This window comes from Stegodyphus dumicola, chromosome 8, assembly GCF_044657685.1.
Source record: "Stegodyphus dumicola isolate Sdum_Otavi_A_Nest chromosome 8, ASM4465768v1".
NCBI classification, from domain to species: Eukaryota; Metazoa; Arthropoda; class Arachnida; order Araneae; family Eresidae; genus Stegodyphus; species Stegodyphus dumicola.
Genome location: NC_140775.1, coordinates 88691486 through 88714208, shown reverse-complemented (window position 1 = coordinate 88714208; position 22723 = coordinate 88691486). Strand labels below are relative to the sequence as shown.

Here is a 22723-nt window from a genome sequence, read left to right as displayed (position 1 = left end):
TTCAGACTATATGACTAATTACAGTGCTTTTATTCTTCGTATTTCTATAAAAAAATTATAGTTTTTTATCTGCTGCTCATTTAACATTTCTTTATTTTGCTATAATGGTGGTAGTTTTCATGTCTCATAACTTCGCTCTTCTTTAATTCTTATAAATTTAATATAATGTTTTAAAATATAACTGAGGTTTTCATTAGAGGCTGTCTGTCTTGAAATGCATTACTATATTTTACTTTTTAGTAAACGTGCAATTGTATCTCAAAATCATCATGTACCTTTGACTGACCAGTTCTAACTATACTGAATAGGCTAGACCAGTTCAAAACTATACTGAATAGAATATAATCGCTATACTGAATAGAATTGTAAAGCTGGCCTTGCAGCCAAAATGCTTAATCAATTAGATAACAGAAATATTCTAGCTTTTATTACAAAAATTCAGTTTTAGCATACCGTTACCAAAAGGATATCAATTCATGCAACGAAGGACGCACAAAGTGATTAGCGCCTCAGTAAAACAGAAATTTGTCTTAACTACGCATGAGTTGCAATTCAAAAATCACATAACTTTACTATGAGACTGTTACATAGACTTCTGTTATGCTTTTTCACCTTCGCGTTCTTGTGTTCTACAATGCTTTTATAACGGAGATTTCAGTTGTTTCGAAACGATTTTGAGTTAAGTATCGTTTTTATTAATTCTCTACTTGTTTTATGTATAAGAGGAAAAGTAAAATTTACATAGCTATTTAAATATATACAACAGACAGCTAAATGCCTATGGAATAATAACTCAAACAAACTGCATTAATTACGCAAATGGCTGATATTTATGTAATAATAATTTTATTCGCCTACTCTAAAGCAGTTTAAATACGTAAAGTATGTGTTTTTTTACCTTATTTCGATCGCGGCTTTGAAAATCCTAGTACACATTTAACAAACACAAAGTTGTAACTCATTTTGTGAGAGGCCCCTGCCTGCATTTTGGCTGTTTTCACTGAATAAAATTTCCATATTATTTATTGGTGGTGCTCTTTTATTATTTCAGAAAGGTAATTTTGTAATGAATAAAACATTCTTATGCGTACTTATGATACTTCGAGTAGCATATCTATCCTATGCACTGAAGTCCCGTGTTCAACTTCGAACGAGAGCTGGGTGAGTTTTTGAAGATTTACCACTTTTAAACTCTTTCTATTCTGTGCGTCCGGAGCTCGAAATAAAATAAAAGGGGACAATATTTAGTCTCTTAGTTAGGGTTGGTCGATTGGAGGTCAATCAACCCTCTCTCAGTCGTCTTTAAATGGAGAAATGTAAAGAATTATGACGGTCTTCCTATGTAGCGTTGTGGCACACTGGTTAACATATTCAACCAGTATACTGAAGATCGTGCTGGATCCCAGCAAGGACACAATTTATTTTCGTGGATTTGTTTGTATTCTGAACTCCTTTAGCTTTTCATAACTTCATTTATGAATGAAGTTACGAAAAAATTTAATTAATTAGAATTATCAATTATCATTTATGGTACAAATAACCCCCATGTAATATAGCTTTCCCATAACATGGTTTCACTCACCAGTGTAAGGGAATATTATTTCTAAACTGATATTTTTATTTAACCAACTACACCAAAAAATTCAGAAAATTTAAATATATAGAAAAGCATTCTTGAAACGTATTAACTTAGACAAACAAAATGAAAACTATATATTTTACAATTGCAGATCTTTTCACTGAAAGAAACGAGAATTCAAGAAGGAACTTAACTCATTTTCATCTCAATACGAGACATTGATAAAGATCTATTTGTAAAACGCATGCACATGAAAAAATCATATTTTGGGAGCAAAAGTTAAAATTCTGTAAAGAAAACGTCAGAAGCTAATGATATTTTGCTAGGAAGAACATACTTAATGGTGCTTTGCAGTGATGAACAAGAAGCAATTTAACGTGCATTTAAATGCATTATTAATATTAAATATAACATTAAATAGTACCTTTTATCAATTACTAACATTTGTGTTAAACTTATTTCTGGTAGTCATAGAAGATGCGCAGTATTGTCAGTTATTGTAACATAGCTCTATTTTTTCTACTGGTTTCTTTGTTTCATATGCAGATATCCCTAACAAAGCAATTTTTAGAAATTCAACGATTATGCTGTAATGGAACTTACTTGAACAATAAATTTTCCTCTTCATAAACGGAGAAAAAAAACAGAAATTAAATTAATTGAAAACACATATCATAAAGCATTTGTTTTTTTGAGTGATATTATGTAATGTTGCAAAGAGTATTAAATATTTAAATCTTAAACACATTATTTTTTTTTCAGTATGCAACCCTCCAAAGCACCCTTTAAAGTGCTCCACAGATATTAAAAAGCTAATAAAGCAACTGGTATGTAAAATTAGACTTTTAGTGTCTAAGTTTTGTTCCTCTTTCTTTACTTATGTTTTGCTTAACAACAGTAATGAACAGGCTGTCAAATGTAAGAAACGATCTTGCAACTCAAACTATGCCTTAGTTAAATAAATAAGTTTTCTTATGATGCAAAGAAACTGTAAATGTATTATACATCGCAGCCTGGAGCACTCATCATCCTGCTTTAAGTATTCGTCAGATTTCAGTATCCGTGCAAAGCAACTATTACAAAAATTTCAACAACGCACGTGTTTAGACACGTTATGTGAATTATTATATGATTGATAACATTTTAGCAAAACTGCTTTCGATATAATTTTATGCTCAAGTTGGTTTCAAAACTTAAACTTTAGTCAGCTTGTACATAAAAATTTATGTTAATAACAAAGCTTCAACCTGTGACTAAATAAATTACGCACACATATAACTCGAGTTTTATATTTAAAATCTTAAAAACTCTAAATTTTGTCTTTCTTTTAGGACACAATGGACTTATCTAATGTGGACACAGCTATGACGACAATAATGCATATAGTCGAAATTTCTAAGGGTGCAAAGAAACCTTCAACAGGTGTGTAAACTTCGTATGCTACTGCAAAGTTAAGCAAATATTTATTATATACGTAACTGTTGCATAATTATGTAGTGTACAAAACTTCGATCATACTGCAATTTTCTTATGATTAATCACAAGTACAATTGTCAGAAAAAAAAACCCTGTCCAACCATGTAGGGGGAAAAATTTGCAAATTTTGAAAAGAAAATGGCTATTTTCCTTTCGAAAAGAACATAATTTTTTTTTTCTTAGATATAACCAATACTGGCACTTTAAAAAGAAAAGATATATTTTAAAGGTGGGAAAGATAAAACAAACATTTTACACCCGTATTCTATTTATGCTTAGAATGTTATTAATTTCACTGTACAAAAGGTGCTTGAGAATGAAGTAGTCAAACAAAAAATATGCTTTTTATGGCTGAAGGTAAAAATTGTAACTATTGGTGTAAGTAAAAATTGGCCTTTGAACGTATAAGAGGAGTAAATAGGTTATTAGTTTGGGAATATAGGAGATCAGTAACAAGTAAGTGCAGCGGCTAATTGCATTTACATCATCTTATCTTGTAACCAGCTCTGATAGCTTTTAAGTATCGAGATCCTTCTCACGAATTCCAGCAATATATAAGTATTGAGGATGTGCAACTGATCTACAATCTTCCAGACGAAAAAGAAGCTAGACTTCTTTCACTTGTCACAGACGTTCAACATATCATACCTCATACACTATACTTTTCCCGTATTGGGTTCATAAATCATTTATTGCTTATCTTAGGCCACAGAATACTCTGTTAGGCACTGGCGACTTTAATTTGAGACGCTTTAGAAATTAATTAGCATTCCCATCCTCTTGCCAATGATATTCAACTATTCGTAACTTCTAAATTATGCGATACTCACGAGACACATTTTGCTTATCTTCAGTGACTTTATTTTCAGTCATTCGGCGTAACGGTAATTTAAGTAAAAATATACTAAAATGCAACAAACAAAATTAATATATTAAAATTTTCAGGGAAGATAAATTACAGAAAATGTTGGGCTACTTTTGGTTCTGAAGATTTCATATCACTTGAAGTATTACCTTTATGTAATAAATTAGAGAAAACGTTAAACTACTTTCGATTTTGGAGATTTCATATCACTTGAACTGTGATTATCATATTTTTGTTCAGAATTTCCTTAAGTTTACTCTTAAATCAAGGACGAAGGATTACAATCCTTCCCAAAGAGAAGCTATCATTCAAAAGCATGTTTTAGTACTGCTTTATTTTTGGTCTCAGATTAGCAAAAACTTTATCGAAATATCGCATGTAGATTATTAGTTAAAAGATATTTTTTATCTTCATTGTGTGACGGTAAATAACGTTCCAGTTATCAATAGTAACGAAATTGCATATGTATTTAATGCTTGGAAGTTCATGTTTTGATCTTCTAAAGATCACTTTCACGATTTGGATATTATTCCAATACTTTTTATTTACATTAATAAGAGATATTTAAGGAAATTGTAGAAATTTTGTGCTTAAAATACACGAAAAGTTAATTAGCATACCTAGCAGAAGGGAAACATTAGTTTTAAATACTTAGTAGACCGAAACAGTACATACAGTTTCAGAAAATAAATGTATGAAAGATTTTGAAAGGGCTAGGTGTGAAGTAACGATATAGACTAAAGAAGCTTAGTATAATTTTTATCCTTAGCCATTTTTTTCTCTTTACCTACTACGAAATGGAGAATTTTTGCTATCGTTATTCAAAAAAAAACTTTTTTATTTATTGCAAGTTCCGCTATTAGGTGCTACAAAGGGGAAAATTTCCCGTGAAGGTCTTTTTAAGATAAACTGTCTCATATTCGCGTTACACATGAGGAAAACCACGAACACGCTCATGCAGCCAATTTGTTTGCTGGGATTCGAAGCCCGGATAGAAATACCAGTACACAGCGGTTCTTAACGCTAGACCGCTGGTGGACCTCATAAAACCACTTGAAAAATAAATTCTCAGCCCATTGATCATGATTTAAAATGAATTTCATATTATATTAACATGTATATATTTAAGTTTTCTCATCTTATATTAAATGCACGTATATAAAATTCCAATTAATACACTACTCAGTAATTAGGTTGCAGATTTTATTGAAAATTAATAAAAATTACAATAATGTATTGCACAACACTTCTATATTTACTTTGTGTATTGGAAAGGTAGACTTCATCAATCATGAATATGGCAGGATATCTTAATTATGAGATTATTTATTATGTTATGTTATGTAGAAGTGAGGGGGTTACCTAATATTTACCCTAAAGATCATTTATTACTAAAATCTCATGATAAATAACTTTGCGAAAGCTATCTACCTTATAATCAATGCTCTTTGCGGAAATCTTAACAAAGAAAAGTGGCCTCCATTCATTTAACACAACTGGAAAATCTGGAATGCCCTATGTGCAGACAACCAGTATTCAGTCGCCAGCAATTGAAGCTCAGTATATTTCATTGTCTTATTATCTCTACCACTCTCTATCAAACAGCAGCAAAATATGTGAATAATAATTATTAAAGTATAGCAACAAAAAGAATGATGAATTTAATAACTGAAAAATACCGATTTCGCAAATATAGTTCTTGCAAAAAAAGTCTAGGATAGTAACCATATTGGTACGTAAATAATATAGAACTTAGGCTTCTCCAGAAACAAAAATAAATAAATTAATATGCATTTTTAATGCCTTTCGTCAGAGCAGAAACATCTAGTTTGACACATCAAAAGATGATCAAACTTCGAGTGATGGAAGTTTTATTGTAATGCAAATGACAAGCTATAAATTAAATAAATTAATTAATTGACGTTTATAACTATATCCCAATGCATAGAAGGAAAATAATCTTAGTATTTTGAATTTTGTTAAATAAATTGCTGTTTGGTTAAGATAAAGTTAATTTTTATGCAACTTTATCGTAGAAAAAAAAACCTCGGTCGTGTTTTGAGGTTACCTTTCTCTGCTGGCTGTATTAACGCACAAAACATCCATTTATTATCATGAAAGTTCGTTTATTTCATATTATTTACCCATTACTCAGTTATGATGCGCTTCTAGTGAACACGTTTTAACGTCAGTTTATCTATTCTGAAAACGTGCGTGCGTTATTTAATAAACTATTACAATATGATGATATGTGAATACAGTATGCCAACTGATGCATTATAATTTTTTTACATGGATATGCATCTTTTATATTATAGTATTCTTTTTACGTATTGCACTTTAATGCATTTTTAGTATTCAGAAACCAGTGCTAAATAAAACATTTTCTGTCTTTTTAAATAATTTCTGCACATCCAACGTCATCGATATGACTACTTTTTTAATACCCTTACAAATATTTTTTTGCCAAATCAATATTTTTTATTTAGACAGCAGCGACAGATAAAGCAGAAAATAACGCAATTATTCAGTTTTCTATTGCAATTTGTTTACTCAGTGATAATAGCTTTTTACTAATGGTTTAGACAAAGAAAAAAACGGTGCAGGTTTAGATGGTATTGATGGAAATGAAGGAGGTGAAGAAGAAGTGGATATCGAAAAAATTAAGAAAGGAAATCTGAAGAACATGATTGCCATAGTGAAGAAGCTTGTAAACAAGACTTCAGGACCTTTCAGCCCAGGCGTGGAACCTGAAGACCTTGGAGTTTTATTAGTAAGCATATCAATAAAATATCTTTAAATTATATACATATAGGGTGTCTACAAGTAAAGAATTCTATTTCAAAGCTGCCTACAAGCGAAACTAGTGATCAGAAAATTGTGAAATTTTGGGGCGGACATAATGAAGGGATGAGAATGTCTTCCAAAAAAAAAAAAAAAAAATAAAAAATAAATTTACAAATTGCGTTATTAGAGGGCATTATATTAATAAGTTATATATTTAGTCACACATTTACAATGTTTTATAATTTTACAAATTTTGTTACAAAAAAAAACATGTTCCACATGATGCCTATCATTTTCAGATACCATATAAAATCGGAAAATGGCATGTTCCACAGGCTCGAAGGATGTGCTGGGAAATTTTCAGCACATGGCTTGAAGTGCTGGCTTTAAGATCAGGTAAAGTTCTTGGATTGTCGCGACTTACCAGATGTTTCAAATGTCCCAAAAGCCAAATATCGCAGGGATTGAGGTCTGGGGATCGAGGAGGCCACGCATCCGGCGGTTTCGGTAAAACAATTTTACTAACAAAGCGTGATCTCGTAAACGTATCGTCATTGTGAGCAACAAGCACATTGAGAAAAAGTCTACGCAAATGTTTTTAGGTTTCATCAACAGCTGCTGCGTGACGTCGACAAAGATTTACATTTTTACACCACGCTTTCAAGATAAAACGACATCTAGTGACGAGATTTGGAACTAATATTTTTGATGAAAGACATTCTCATCACTTCATTAAGGCCGCCACAAAATTTTGCAATTTCCTGATCACTGGTTGATTACTAGTTTCGCTTGTAGGCCGCATTAAAACAGGGTTCTTTAATTATAGACACTCTGTATCTTCAAAGAAGACGATACATAATGTAAAAAACAGTAGATGGTTGTGATTGATGTATGTTTAAGTCAATAAATTTCACTGTGGCAGTAATTTGACCCGTAACTGAAGTTTTTACTCTATAAAGAGGGAAAGAGTTTCGGACTCAATTTGGTAGAGTGTGCAGGAAATTTGTTCTACAGCAAATTAAACTTTGTTCCTTATTTTAATTTCTATAAATTAAAAGTATGTTTATCTAACGCAAATATTAAGTAATTTTTTCATAGTGTTACGAATTTGGTATTTAAAAAGCTAATGTTAGTTCAATTATAAATTAAATGGTTTTATTTCTCGCGCAGTGCAGCGCGTGACGAATATTAAAAGAAAGCTAAGCCAGAAAAATTAAAAATACAAGAGCGCGTGCGTTAAATAAATAAATATCTCTTTTTGATTTCGAGAAAGTACTGGAAAATTCTAGCGCGTGATTTTAAAATCTTATAAAAGGAGGAAAACATCTCAGTTTGGAGTAGTTGCTTAGTTTGTTGTTGTTTAGAAAACTAATGTTGTTGATTGTAGCGAATTCGCGGATTAGCGTTCCTTAGCTGTTTTGAATTACGTTCTATTGGACATTTGAGTAGTTAAAAGATAACTACTGTGAGATATTGTAATACTGCATGATAATTTGAGAAGATTTAAGCATTTTTGTTGTGATAATAATAAATTTTTGTTCATTTTTCATCGGACTTGTGCATTCATTTCATAACGAACCCGTACGCACGCAACAATTTTTGGTGTCAGAAGTGGGATTTGAATGCCAATAACAAGAGCGATGGAAGAACAATTCAGGCAAATGATGACTGCATTTGCTGCTTTCCAAGAAAAGATGGAAGGGGCCGTCAACTCCGTTAAGGAAGAAATGAAATTGGGCCAGGAATCCGTTAAGGAAGAAATGAAATTGGGCCAGGAATCCGTTAAGGAAGAAATGAAATTGGGCCAGGAATCCGTTAAGGAAGATATGAAATTGGGCCAAGATTCCGTTAAAGGAGAAATGAGATCCGTTAAAAAGGAAATGGAAGCCGTTCACGAAAAGTTGGAAGCTGGTCAAGTAACTCTTAAAGAAGACATAAAAGCTGTACAAGAAAAGATTGAAGCAGGTCAAGTCGAAATGAAAAGGGAAATAACCTGCGTAATAGAAAGTAAATTTGAGGCTATGGAAGACAGAATAGGAGCTGTCGAAAATAAAGTCGGGCAAATTGAAGAAAAGGTTTCTTCTGTCAAAGATGAAATAGAAGATAGAGTGTCGGCTGTGGAGCAACGAGTCGAAGGAAGAGTTTCGGCCTTCCAACAACAATTTGAAGAAAGAGTTTCTGCCGTCGAACAACAAATTGATGATAGGGTTTCTGCTGCCGTCGCCAAAGAAGTTGACAGCCTAAAGAAGTGCATAGCGACGGTAGGAAACAATTCTGAAGGTTCCAAATTTTTATCGATGCCTGCTCGTTCCGTTCTGAAACTATCTACATATGATGGGAAGACCTCCTGGCAGGTGTATAGGACACAATTTTCTATCGTTGCGGATGCGAATGGATGGGATTCCCAAGCTAAGGCCTGTCATCTCGCCGCTTCTCTGAGAGCAGACGCAGCGGATATCCTGCAGACGCTTCCCGAAAATCAAAGGCTAGATTTCGAAGCTCTATCCGGCGCTTTGGAGCTGCGCTTCGGCGAGAAATGTTTAAAAGACTACAGCAGGCTCCAAATAAAATCTCGTCAACAGAAGCTCACCGAAACGCTTCAGGAGCTCGCCACGGATGTTGAAAGGCTGTCACATCACGCCTTTTCGGAGTGCCCGACAGAAACAAGGGAAATCCTGTCCCTGCAATATTTCATCGATGGCATCCGGGACCCTGAAATACAGAAAGCACTGCGAGTGGCGGATGTTAAAGATCTGAAAAGCGCTTTAGTGTATGCCATGAAATTTGAGGCAGCCCAGCAAGCCACCCGTCGAGACCGCCATCCAGTCAGAGCTGCTCAAGTCCAGGAGCCAGGGGATCAAGTCACTGCTCGTCTAGACGATTTAACTAGACAACTGAACGCCTTGAGACAGAATATTGGTGACAAGAAACCGGCCGTAAAGTGCTGGAATTGCAGTGTTGAAGGCCACCTACGAAGGAACTGCAGAACTCCCCAGAGCACGGAAAATAAGGCATACGATTTAAACAGACAATTAAATGCTACGGGAAGGAAAAGGACTGACAAGGAACCAAAGTGCTGGAACTGTGGAGCTGAAGGCCACGTACGAAAGAATTGCAGAACACCCCAGGGTACGAAAATTGAGACGATTTCTGAGCAACGACGCAGTGACAATTAATGACCATATCAAGGAACGGAGGTTCCCAGATAATGAAAAACCCTGTTTTAAAGCGCTTAAGATCTCTATGGTGAGTGGCAACAATAACGGACTGTCCATCAATGGGAATATCGATGGAGTTCCTTGCAATATGATCATTGACACAGGAGCTAATGTTACCATCATTAGGAAAGATTTAGCTGAACATTTTAAAGATAAACTTATTTGGACGCCATCCTGTGTTACCCTTCAGACTGCGTCTGGTGACAAGATCGACATAACTGGGAAGTTAAACGTGAACATCACGTTTGGAAGTGCCGCCTACCATCACACGGCATATGTGGCGGATATCACAGATCCATGCATACTTGGATTGGACTTTTTAAGGAAATACAATTTTTCCTTAGACTTCAAAAACAACAAACTGCTTTCAGCATCTGGTGGCATGATTATCCATCCTCAGAAGAGATCCTCACCTGGAAATGCCGACGCCTTGTCCGAAAGACCCAGCTCGGGAAGCCGCCGAAATAATGCTAGGGTCGAAACGAAACGCAAGACTACCAGCTATTCTCCATCCCAGAAGCTCTTCGGTCGAGACCATCGTCTGCCTTGTGACCGCCTGTTTGGCCGCCCTCCGGATGCTCCTTCATCGTCTGAGGAATATATTCAAGATCTCCAGGCCCGGTTTGAAGTAATGCACAACTTTGCACGAGAGCGAGTCAACTTGGCGACGGAGAGACCCGCTACGACACAAGAGCTACTGAACATCAGTTCCACGAAGGAGACAAGGTGTGGTTGTGGAATCCGACTCGACGGAAAGGACTTTTCCGAAATTACAGTCACCTTGGGATGGCCCGTATACAGTCCTAAAAAGGCTGAATGACGTCGTGGTTCGGATTCGTAAGTCTTCGAACTCTAAACCTAAAGTCGTTCATTACGACAGGTTAGCTCATTACTATGGCCATAGTACGTAATGTAAATAATTGTAAATAGTATCAGACCATGGTCCTTTTTGTTTATAAATGTGTATTTGATTTTATTTGTATTTAGTATTTGATTTGCATTTAGTATTTGATTTGTATTTAGTATTTGATTTGTATTTAGTATTTGATTTGTATTTAGTATTTGATTTGTATTTAGTATTTGTTTTGTATTTAGTATTTGATAGCATTTTATTTGTTTAAGTTAGTTATTGCATTTATTGTTTATATTGTTTGATATTGTAATGTAATGTTTATGCCTCAGTTGCATTTATGCCACAGTTGTAAGTTTAGCTTCCTGTCCAGGGATTGTACTGCCCGGGACGTGCAGTCCTTGGGAAGGGGGCAGTGTTACGAATTTGGTATTTAAAAAGCTAATGTTAGTTCAATTATAAATTAAATGGTTTTATTTCTCGCGCAGTGCAGCGCGTGACGAATATTAAAAGAAAGCTAAGCCGGAAAAATTAAAAATACAAGAGTGCGTGCGTTAAATAAATAAATATCTCTTTTTGATTTCGAGAAAGTACTGGAAAATTCTAGCGCGTGATTTTAAAATCTTATAAAAGGAGGAAAACATCTCAGTTTGGAGTAGTTGCTTAGTTTGTTGTTGTTTAGAAAACTAATGTTGTTGATTGTAGCGAATTCGCGGATTAGCGTTCCTTAGCTGTTTTGAATTACGTTCTATTGGACATTTGAGTAGTTAAAAGATAACTACTGTGAGATATTGTAATACTGCATGATAATTTGAGAAGATTTAAGCATTTTTGTTGTGATAATAATAAATTTTTGTTCATTTTTCATTGGACTTGTGCATTCATTTCATAACGAACCCGTACGCACGCAACAATATTTTAGAAAAATTATCGAAGATCAGATGTAGGTTTTTAATGTTTTAAATTTTTAAGGCAAAAAGGGATAAATTGCTATCATAAGTGTTTTGCAGAAGAAGATAAATGCCAGATTATTTTTAAGAGCTTAATACCTGACTTTTCGAAGCTCTGTTCTGTTTTATGCTCATTATGTTTAGACTTATGAATGTGAAGATAAAAAAACTGAAGCCAGTTTTTTTTTCCAACGTTTAACAGGTACACAAACGCCTGCACAAGAAGAAACTACATGACTTACTTATTTTACAATACGAAAACCAAGACTCTCGATACTTAGAATCAATTGTAACGTAGGGGTAATAATCTGTATGCCTTATTTAAAAAAAATTTCCAACTTGCACAGCTAGCAGTACACTTAAACTGAATGGAAATATTGGTAATCTTTGAGCCCTTTCGGAGTTCTACACAGTCTACACTAGTGTGCAAAAATTAAGGACGAGACGGTTTTTTTCAATATAACTTTGTACAAAAGCTTTCCAAATCAACACATTTAATACCGCAAGATCCCCAATGCGTAAGGACATGAGTAATGTAAGCAACACTTACTAAAAGAGAAATCAGAGGGATAAAAAGAAGCTTTATTGAAAAAGTAGCATGGAGCGCAATGCGACTGAAGGCCGAAAAATCCCTGTGATGGGTGTCCAGCAAGAAACATCCGGTCTTTCACAGCGTCTGCCCATGCTGACAATGCGGGTGTCAATGAGTTGTTGAGGCATTGCTGCCCATTCGTCTTGCAGCGCCAATCGAAGCTCCGTAATCATTACTGGTGGTAAGGTACGAGCTGCCAAGCGTCTGCCTAGAAAATCCCATACATGCTCGATGGGATTGAAATCCGGAGATCGTGCCGGCCAATCCATGCGTTCAATATCCTCACTCTCTAAGAGCTGTTCGGCAGCTACTGTGCGATGACATGGTGCATTGTCGTCCATGAGAAGGAACTGCGGACCCACAGCGCCTCTAAAAAGACGCACATATGGAAGAAGAATCTCGTTACAATAACGGGTCCCGTTGACTGAACCTGTGTCGAAGATGTGAAGGTCTGTACGACTACCAAGTATGATGCCTCCCCAAACGAGAACCATACCAGTCCCTTTCAATGATGTTCGAGGGATGATTGCGGCTTCCCCGCTCTCTCCAGATGAGTATGCGATGAGAATCGCTACTCAGACTGAATCTGCTCTCATCTGTAAAGAATACTCGTCCCCATTCATTGTCTCTCCAATTCCGGTGTTCCCGGCACCACAGAGAACGCCTTCTCCGATGGGCAGGCGTTAGAGGTACACACCGTGCAAAGTACCGTTAGAGGTACAGGGCGTCGTGCAAACAGACCACCACCGTGCAGTCTTCTGGCCACGGTAAAACGCGATATCGGTCGTCCAGTCGCATGTGTCCTGTGTCTAACGATTTCTCCCGCTGTCTGCTGCCTGTTTCTTCTGGCCTGTAAGGCAATATACTGGTCATCTGCGGGTGTGGTTCCTTGTGGACGACCACTACTAAACCCCCGGATAGCTGTTCCTGTAGTTTGAAATTGTCTCCAAAGTCGTGAAACGATGCTGTGAGCAATTCCGAAATCTGCAGCCACACTTGTCACACTGCGGCCTTCCTCCAACTTCCCAATGATTCGACCTCGGGTAAAAGCATCCAAATGTCGTCTAACAGATTGATTATTCGCCATTTCTCGCTGAGGCAGCAACTCGGTGTGATTTTAACTGTTACACGGCGTGTATACGGCTTTGGCAGAAATACTTATCTTACACCGACAACATGCTTTATACTACTCAGACACTCCCCCATTACGTCTACCTGCATATCTGCGCATGTGCTACCGTACATCACCTTACTTAATCTCCTGATTGGTCTTTCTGTCCGCTCTACCTCTTCGTTCAGCTGATATGCTAATTTTTCGACTTCGTCCTTAATTTTTGCACACCAGTGTATATGCTTATGAGTTTTAGCTAACAATTTAGACTGCATAATGGGATAAAAATTATTGTTCCGTAATTAAAATCCATATTAACATATGCCATGTTTACATTACTTGTTATAGTTTACGTCAAGAAGGTTAGTTATTTCGTTAGACTAAAGAAATCCGTTCGTTAGTTTAAAAACTCTTAAAAGCTCGAAAAAAAGTAGTTGAAGAATAAGTTACGCATATCAAAACTGAGATTGCTTTATAGAAAATACCTTCACAGAATCTTTTTAATATTAAAAAAATGTTCTAACATGTAGTTTCAGTACGTATACATTTTGGTTGGTCTATTTATTAAAATTTTAACAAAGGAATGAATCAATAATGTGCAGTACATTTTGATTCTACTTCGAATTATTGCTATAAATTAAAAACTTTCGTTGTTGTACCGGCAGTTCATATTGTTACGGGTATGGTATTTAAATAACTAATGTTAGTAGAATTATAAGCTAAATTGTTTTATTCCCTGTGCAGTGCAGCGCGGGACGAATATTATGAGAAAGTTAAGCCGAAAAATTAAAAAAAAAAAAAAAAAAAAAACAAGAGCATATGCATTTAACATTTAATAAATAAATATCTCTTTTTGATTTCGAGAAAATAACAGAAAATTCTCGCGCATTTAAAGAGAATATACAAGTGGCATGAAAACCTCTCAATTTAGTTAGTTTGCTGTTGTTTTAAGAGTTTGTTTAGAAAACTCCTCTTATTGACTGTAGCGAATTCGCGAATTAGCTTTCTCTAGCTGTTTTGAATTAGGTTCTTTTGAACGTTTGAGTAGTTAAAAGATAACTACTGTGAGATATTGTAATACTGCACAAATATTCGAGGAACTTTAAGCATTTTTGTTGTGATAATAATACATTTTGTTCATTTTTCATAAGAAATGGGGATATGGAGCAGTTTCGCCTTCAGGATGCTGAGGCAGAGAGAATACAGAAACTCTGCTTTTATGCCATATATTCATGGATGGAGTGCTTTATGTACAAACAGCTACAACAGTATGGGTAAAGAGTCTCATTGCGTTAAATCTCTTATCTATACATGAAGCAACAGCCTGATATTCATCTGTACATGCAGCAGCTCAGCATTTGCGAAATTGTGTAAATCGTGACGAGTATCCAAATCACGTTCGCTAGTGCTTCGGGATACAAATTTTGTAAGGTTTCGAAATGTTTAAAAAGTACTAAAAGTTTGTACTACTAGTTTTAAGTTTTCTCCTTATTTTATAATTATAAGATCATGTGATAATAATAAATTTTGTTCATCGGACTTGTGCATTCAATTCATAACGAACCCGTACGCACGCAACAATATCCATTTTCGAAATCTTATATTTTCAACCACTCAGTAGTCTATAAATTCCTAAGAGTTTGCAATATTTATTAGACATTTCAGAGTGGAAAATACAAAAAAAAATCGCTGCAAAATTTATTAAACTTTTCAGAGCAGAAAATACACAAAAAATTAGGTATGCCTTCTCTGGGATAAAAAAAAAAACTAGCTATGCCTTCTCCGAGAAATTAAAGATTGCCCGATGCCAACTAAATGGACGTGGCACCAATTATACCCCAAAACCGAAGTGGAGAAAGCGAAATTCCTTATAACTTTTTTAATTTATGCATAGGTATTTTTTTTCTAAAATCTTACTGTAGTAAATGAGGAAAGAAAGTGAGATTTTCCATCAAAGCATTAAAGAAATGGAAGAGAAAATACCAAAGTTCTTGGAATATTAAATGTGCTTTACGATTACTGCTGCGTGTAGCGCTATAGAAATCCTTTATAACATAAGAAAAAGAATAATAAACTTAAGGTAACAAAATCATGTTTCAGCATGTTGGAAAACTATAAATTGAGCAGAAATTAAAAAAACAGAAATTCGTAAATTCAAAATCTTTTTCCTGTGAATTGCATGTCCTTCTTAATAAGCAAAGTAATGTATTTTAGGAGTAAGGCAGTAAACTAGAGGGCGACGTCTTATGAAATGATTTGAAATTCTGTGCATAATTTAGTGGGAAATAGGCAGTAATGAAACAAATCGTTTTCGTTAAGGAGTTTTTTTATGCTGTTGCAAGTTCTTAAACGAAAGTCAGAAAATATGAACAAAATTTTCATTTGCTGCAGTTCTACTCTAGTACTATCAGTATAGTTTACATAGAACTGTTCAGTTTTATACAAATTTTCAATAAAACAGCACAAGTGTTTTAATTTCTCATCATAAATGTTTTCCAAAACCGTTCATGGCTACAATATAAAAATATCTTTTACATTTCGTTTGGCAATTCTATATATGCCAGTATATCCTAAAGTTTTTCCCTTATCATTCACATGCCGTGGTTTATCACCACTCCCATGTAAGAGAGGGAAAAAAGGAGTAGTGTCTTAGAAGAAAATAATGTAATAGTGAAGTGATAATAAATATACATATATAAATATTAAGAGTTAATTAATGATTATAAATTAATTTGAAATTACAGGTAAATGTTATGAATAATTATAAAATAAGAGAAAACTTTAAATTAGTAGTACAAACTTTTTGTACTTTAAAACATTTCGAAACCTTACAAAATTTCTATCCCGAAGCACTAGCGAACGTGACCCAACCTTTGGTTACTCCTCACGATCTACACAATTTCGCAAATGCTGAGCTGCTGCATGTACAGATGAATATCAGGTTACTACTTCATGCATAGATAAGAGAATTAACGCGATGAGACTCACTACCCATACTGTTGTAGCTGTTTGTACATAAAGCACTCCATCATCCATGAATATATGGCATAAAAGCAGAGTTTCTGTATTTTCTCTGTCTCTGCATCCTGAAGAGGCGAAGCTGCTCCATAACCCCATTTCTCCTTAATACAAACAATGACTATGAAAAGCTATTAGTTTCTGTGTTCTCTCTGCGCTTTTACAAAAACTTCTTATAGTTCTCGTATTTATCGGCAGCACCGCGGGTCCTAATTATGTATATATATATATTATGTGTGTGTGTGTAAGAAGTTATAGACAGATAAATAAATAATTGCAGGTATGTAGATTGTAAATTATAGTTTCTTGAAACATTGATAATTGCTAACTCATAAAAAATGCTATGATTAATTCACTAATTCCAGACGACTGAATTTAAAAATTTCCTTTTATTTCATTTTAATTTCTATTCGTGATAATATGTGTCATTATTAAAATGAGCTTTGATTTTCAGAAAATGCAAGAGATTGTGAGTACTATCTTTTCTGAAAGTCAAGTTGATTTGTGGAAAGAAATTCAAGAGGTAGGCTATTTGAATAGTTATAAATATTTTATTATACATGTAATTCTAAAAGAAGGGAAAGACCTACTTTATATTTCTTTAAAATAAATTTGTTTAAAATTAAATCCATTCGAAAGCTGAGTCTACTTAGTTATAAAGCTGAATTCCTGTTCTTTTTTTTTACATCTAGTTACTGCTTCTCAGTTTGTGATTAGGCTAAAATTATCGTTTGGCCGTTTTGAAATGTATTTTAGTAATGAAACTTCGTTTAATTAAATAACAATAATTTGCTGCTTGCAATGAAATGTTGCTGAAAAATAGCAGTCCATCTTTAGTAATAGCTAAGACTGTGTTCCCAAATATAATTTCATATTATACACTCTTAAAAATGTTTATCTAAATGAAGTTAGTGGGTGAAATATTTTAGCACTGCTTTTAATTTTTTCAAATATATTATGAGTAGATGAATTAAATTAGTCTCCTGTAAATGTAACTATAATTATAATAAAAGAAATATTAGTAGCAATTCAAGTTTTATATTTTAAAAATTATATAATTTTAGAAAGTACAAATTCGACTCTATCTCATAAACAAATTCCTACATGAAAAAGTTATACATTGAAATGCAGATGAGTAATTATAAATAATCGAGCTAGGGCAACTTGAAGGTAGCAAAAAAAAAAGAAATGTGATTTTTCTAATATGAAACAAACAAAAAAGTAAAAAGAAATGCAATTTAAATTGTGTTCCCAATCGCCTTTAATTTACAGGCTAAAATTTTCAAATTGGAGATTAAAATTTACGAGCTAATAAAAAAATCCTTAAAAATGAAGACTCAATAAAAAGGCGACACAATGATTTAAAAAAATGACGAGAACAATTTATTTACATAAAAAAATTAAATAATAAAAACTAGAGGACAGAATTTAAAAAAAATTAAACGGATGAAATTTAAAATGTAAATAAAATTTTTAATAATTTTGAAAGATTTATTTAATCTATCCAGGAGTTAAAACTTTCCAGATATATTAACTATTTACCAAAAACTTTGCTTCTTTTTATCATTTTATCAGTTTTATAAATTTCATTTTTTTTATCATATGTAACCAATTTATTTTCATGAAAAGTGCCTTTAATTCCTTCACTGTTCATATCTTTCAGTCTATTCATAGAATCATCTGTGTTTAAAACTTGGGAAACAATAAAAGCTTTTTTTCATAAATGTAAAATGATAGCTCCTAGTAAAAGCAAATTTGAATTTAGGATTTCGAAAAAAAGCCTCCTAGGCTTGATGAATGATGGATGCGTTTTTGCGTCTAAAGCAGAAGTATAATTCTTTAATACTTGTCTGATCATTGTCTAATTAAAGCAATCATCGTATACAATTATGTTCTTTTTATCTGGGCATAAATCTTTTAACGGTAAAAATTCTTTTAAGTCATCTATTTCAAAGAATTTTTTTTCTTATATTCATTATATTTTTCTAACAACTGTTTTTGTAGTTTTTTATCGTTATAAAATTTATGATATGATTTTTATGATGCTCTCTGAATACCTTCTAATCTTTTAAATTTTCTAATTAAATCCGAATATTCATCTTCATGATGATTTTTAACCGTATGTATAATGCATCGTAATTCAAAAGCTACCGAAATAAATTTATTAAAATATTTTTTTCCCAATCAAGATTCTTCTACAATCACACTGAGAGGGTGGATGAGTGATTGGGATCTGTTATCAACTCTGTTTTGTTATAATTTTTTATTTTTGTCATTTAGAGAAAGAAAGTTTTGCTTCGTGCAAATTTTATCTTGTGTGATGCAAGTTTTATTTGATTATTAACGAACGATAATAAAAAACAAAACGAAAAAAGAAAGAACAGCATGCAAAAGATTTTAGAGGCCATAATATTACAAAAAGAAATTAGGCTGAATAATGAAGATAATTTATAAAGGAAACTCAAATACCATTCAAAGTGTTCATTCAGAAATTTCATAAGCTTGTTATTGATGCAATAGAGAGAAAGCCCGTACCTATAAAATAAAATTCTGTCAAAATCATAGAAGATATTGAAATATTTCTGATGTTTGATTTGAATAAAGATTTAGCTATTAGTTTTTCAGACGAAAATAATTTAGATCTGCCTTCAGAATATTTTACTGCTCTTTTAAGGAAGAAAACATTGCTCAAATAATTGAAAAAGCCAGCGATCTAAAAACAAGATTAGGTAAAGAAAGAAGCCAGTTGAACAGCCAGATTTCTCGGGCGGCAAAGGATAATGAAAAGACTGAAAAGATACTGAAATCGACTGCAGAGGATACTGAAAAGATACTGAAATCGACTACCGAGGATAATGAAGAGTTTTGACGATATTGGAAAAATTATATAAAATAAGGGATTCTTTAAAATTACTGACCAGTAAGAACTTAGGGAAAAAGTTAAATCTTTTAAAAGAGCTAACTCAAAAAAATTCTAACGGTTTTGAATGAAAAAAAAAACAGATAATGATGTTGCTTGAAAACTTGCTAAGAAATAGGAAAGTGAATAAAGATTTTGTGTAGGAATATTATAAAAAATTTCTTTCCATATAAATCAGACATTACTTTAAAATGATAGCTTATCTTTCTGATTGTCAAAGAAATAACATGCGAAAAGCATTTGAAGATGAAAAAAGTGTTTCTTTACAAATTCCAAATGAAGAGGCAGCTAGTTTTGATATACTTTAACAAATCTCAAATAAAAACGAAATCGAAATCAAGAAAGAGTAATTTTGAGCGAAGATCAAGTACATCAGATCAAAGGAGGATTTCTTCCCTTTCTTATTTCTGCTTTTAATAGCAAAAGCTGCAACTTAAGGCGCGATGGGTGCAACGGCAGTTGTCGGTATTAAGAAGCTTCTTGGATCTGGAGCTGTCTCAAAAATACGTAATCCCGAGTTTCTATTGGCTTTACAGTACATAATATATAAACAACAAAGAAGATGCTCAAACAAAAACAACAACAAAAAACAATTATGGAAAGAAAGTGTTATCAAAACTGAGAATTTCCAACAAAATGATCGAGGATAATTTAAAAAATTAAAAAGGTATTAAAAGAAATTTTACTTCAGATATACAGACCAAAATGATGAAAAAAAAATCGAAAATACTTTTATCAATTTAAATGTATCTACGGGGGACGATATCCATTGGCTTTGTTATTATAACCATCTGAATTATATTTTTGTTGAATATTTTAGCTCTTTTGATGACTAAATGAAATTAAAAAACGTATAGTAAAACATCTTAAAATGTCAGGAAAAATAATAATATATAATGCCAGGTGTTTTTTTTTTTTTTTTTTTTTTTTTTGTTTGTTTGTTTTTTGGTTGTAAAATCCTTTATCTGTGAAGTGCGGCTTTTATAGTATAAGATACATAACCGAAGAAAAAGAATAAGAGTGAGGGTACAAAGTGAGAGGTTTCATTTTTGAACTAAAATAAACATAATGTTACGAATTTGGTATTTAAAAAGCTAATGTTAGTTCAATTATAAATTAAATGGTTTTATTTCTCGCGCAGTGCAGCGCGTGACGAATATTAAAAGAAAGCTAAGCCGGAAAAATTGAAAATACAAGAGCGCGAGCATTAAATAAGTAAATATCTCTTTTTGATTTCGAGAAAGTACTACAAAATTCTAGCGCGTGATTTTAAAATCTTATAAAATGAAGAAACATCTCAGTTCGTAGTATTTGCTTAGTTTGTTGTTGTTTAGAAAACTGCTCTTGTTGATTGTAGCGAATTCGCGAATTAGCTTTCTTTAGCTGTTTTGAATTACGTTCTATTGGGCATTTGAGTAGTTAAAAGATAACTACTGTGAGATATTGTAATACTGCATGATAATTTGAGAAAATTTAAGCATTTTTGTTGTGATAATAATAAATTTTTGTTAATTTTTCATCGGACTTGTGCATTCATTTCATAACGAACCCATACGCACGCAACAATAATAACACTTATCCATGATCTTTGGAGCTTTTTGAAATTTCAGGGCCAAACCCTAAACGCCCGAATGGTAAATTCAAAAGTTAAACTACAAGAATCCATTGTTGACTTAGATCATCTACTTAAGATTAAAAAGTATCATTCTAGAGATTCATCATGTTGGTTCCTTGGTATAAGTGAAAATAACGGAAATAATACCTTTAAATGCTTTGTTGGATTTCGGTGATTCGGTTTCAATATTCCGGATGGAAATTAAATAATTATAGAATTGAACGATTACCTTGAAAGACTATTTCTTTTAAAACTTGGAAGAAAAAGTAGAGAAATATGAGCTACCCTTTCAATTTGGTATCCTAAGAGCTAGACAATGATATACTATCAAATTACTGAATGGATATAAAGTACTAATCTGTAAGTAAACTTCGTAAAATATTAGGATTTGAAAGCAAAATTTATGAAAAAGGCGAACAAGAAGGAGAACACTTCGGTGACATATCGAACGGAAATAAGAATATCTACATTTATTGCCATATTTCCAAGGGCTCTTTAATCAATAATAAGATGTCGGATGTTATTCTTTCGCATACAAATAAATACAAGGCAGTCAAATTGCAGAAACGTTTGATAAGCCTATATTTTCTAATGTAAAATATAAAGAATGTAAGAGCATTACGATAAAAATTGCTAATCAAAAGAATGAATTATTAAACCTGAACAGTCAAGAAATGAATATAATTTAATATTTGAATCAGAAAGGGATATTTAGAAAAAAATTCAATTTATTTTTAAAGTTTAATTCTGTGTTAATATATCATCATAGATATTATGGAAAGAGTAAAACAACCCAAGGAAGAGAGTTTTTTAAAGATATTTTAAACGAGATTGGAAATGAAGCATTAGGACAAAACTAAATCTGTTATTAATAGAGATATAAAGATTTATGAACATTAAAAAACTGAAAAACAATAAAGTGTTGATCTCAAAGACGAAAAAGCAAAAACAGAATTTTCGCTCAAGAGTTCAGATCTTTGTTTTCTATTTTCAAACAGTTTTCTTTATCAAAGACTTAAAACTGTAAAGTCAGATGGTTCTCCCATTACGAATGACCGTGCAACATTTATTAATGGATTGGGTCTAACAACAAGTATTTAGAAATAGAAGGCCATTGAGAAAATTACACCAAAACACTGCCCTGACACTGTTACAAGCCGGGAGCTTTAAAGATTTTATAACATATTATGCGAATTCTGAACCTACTAATGCTTTTTCTACTAAGGCACCTCCTAATACAGATACTCATTTTTAAGGTATTCTGAAACTGTTATATTTTACTAAAAGAGTAAAACTGAGTAGTTTCAAATTGGCAAGCGATAGAAATTACGATATGGAAAATAATGTTTTATTCAACAGTGGAAATCAGAAAAACAAAAAAGATGTCACAAATAAAGAGTTCGTTTTAGAATATATAGACGGCAATTGTTTAAAAATTACAGACACTATAAAAGCAAAAGGTAGAAGAATTGGAAACATTAAAGATCCCATTGAACTAAAAACTATTCTCAATAATAGGTATTATTTGAAGACAAAAATAAAAGTAAACACTGAAAAGAATGATAGCGTTTCACAGTGCGAAGAAGAGTGTTTTTATGTTCTTCCTCCTATAAAATTAACAGATGACGGAAATTATGACCGGAAAAACAAAATTTTATCCAATTGTAGAGATTATGTAAATGAACAAATGCCGCAACGAAACGTTTCGTTTTTAAAACGGCTGTTACATTTTATGCAACTAG

At 33.0% G+C, this 22723-nt stretch overlaps 1 protein-coding gene across 6 annotated transcripts in view; it reads left to right on the top strand.

Moving 5' to 3' along the window:
* LOC118196921 (uncharacterized) overlaps nucleotides 1–22723 on the top strand; it is a 251923-nt gene that overhangs the window by 131601 nt on the left and 97599 nt on the right. For all 6 annotated transcript variants that reach the window (XM_085822089.1, XM_085822092.1, XM_085822088.1 and 3 more), the window contains 4 exons: nucleotides 2342–2406; nucleotides 2911–3001; nucleotides 6506–6693; nucleotides 16901–16969. In XM_085822089.1, the coding sequence (XP_085678215.1) occupies nucleotides 2342–2406; nucleotides 2911–3001; nucleotides 6506–6693; nucleotides 16901–16969 (413 nt within the window). The remainder of the gene's footprint in view (nucleotides 1–2341; nucleotides 2407–2910; nucleotides 3002–6505; nucleotides 6694–16900; nucleotides 16970–22723) is intronic.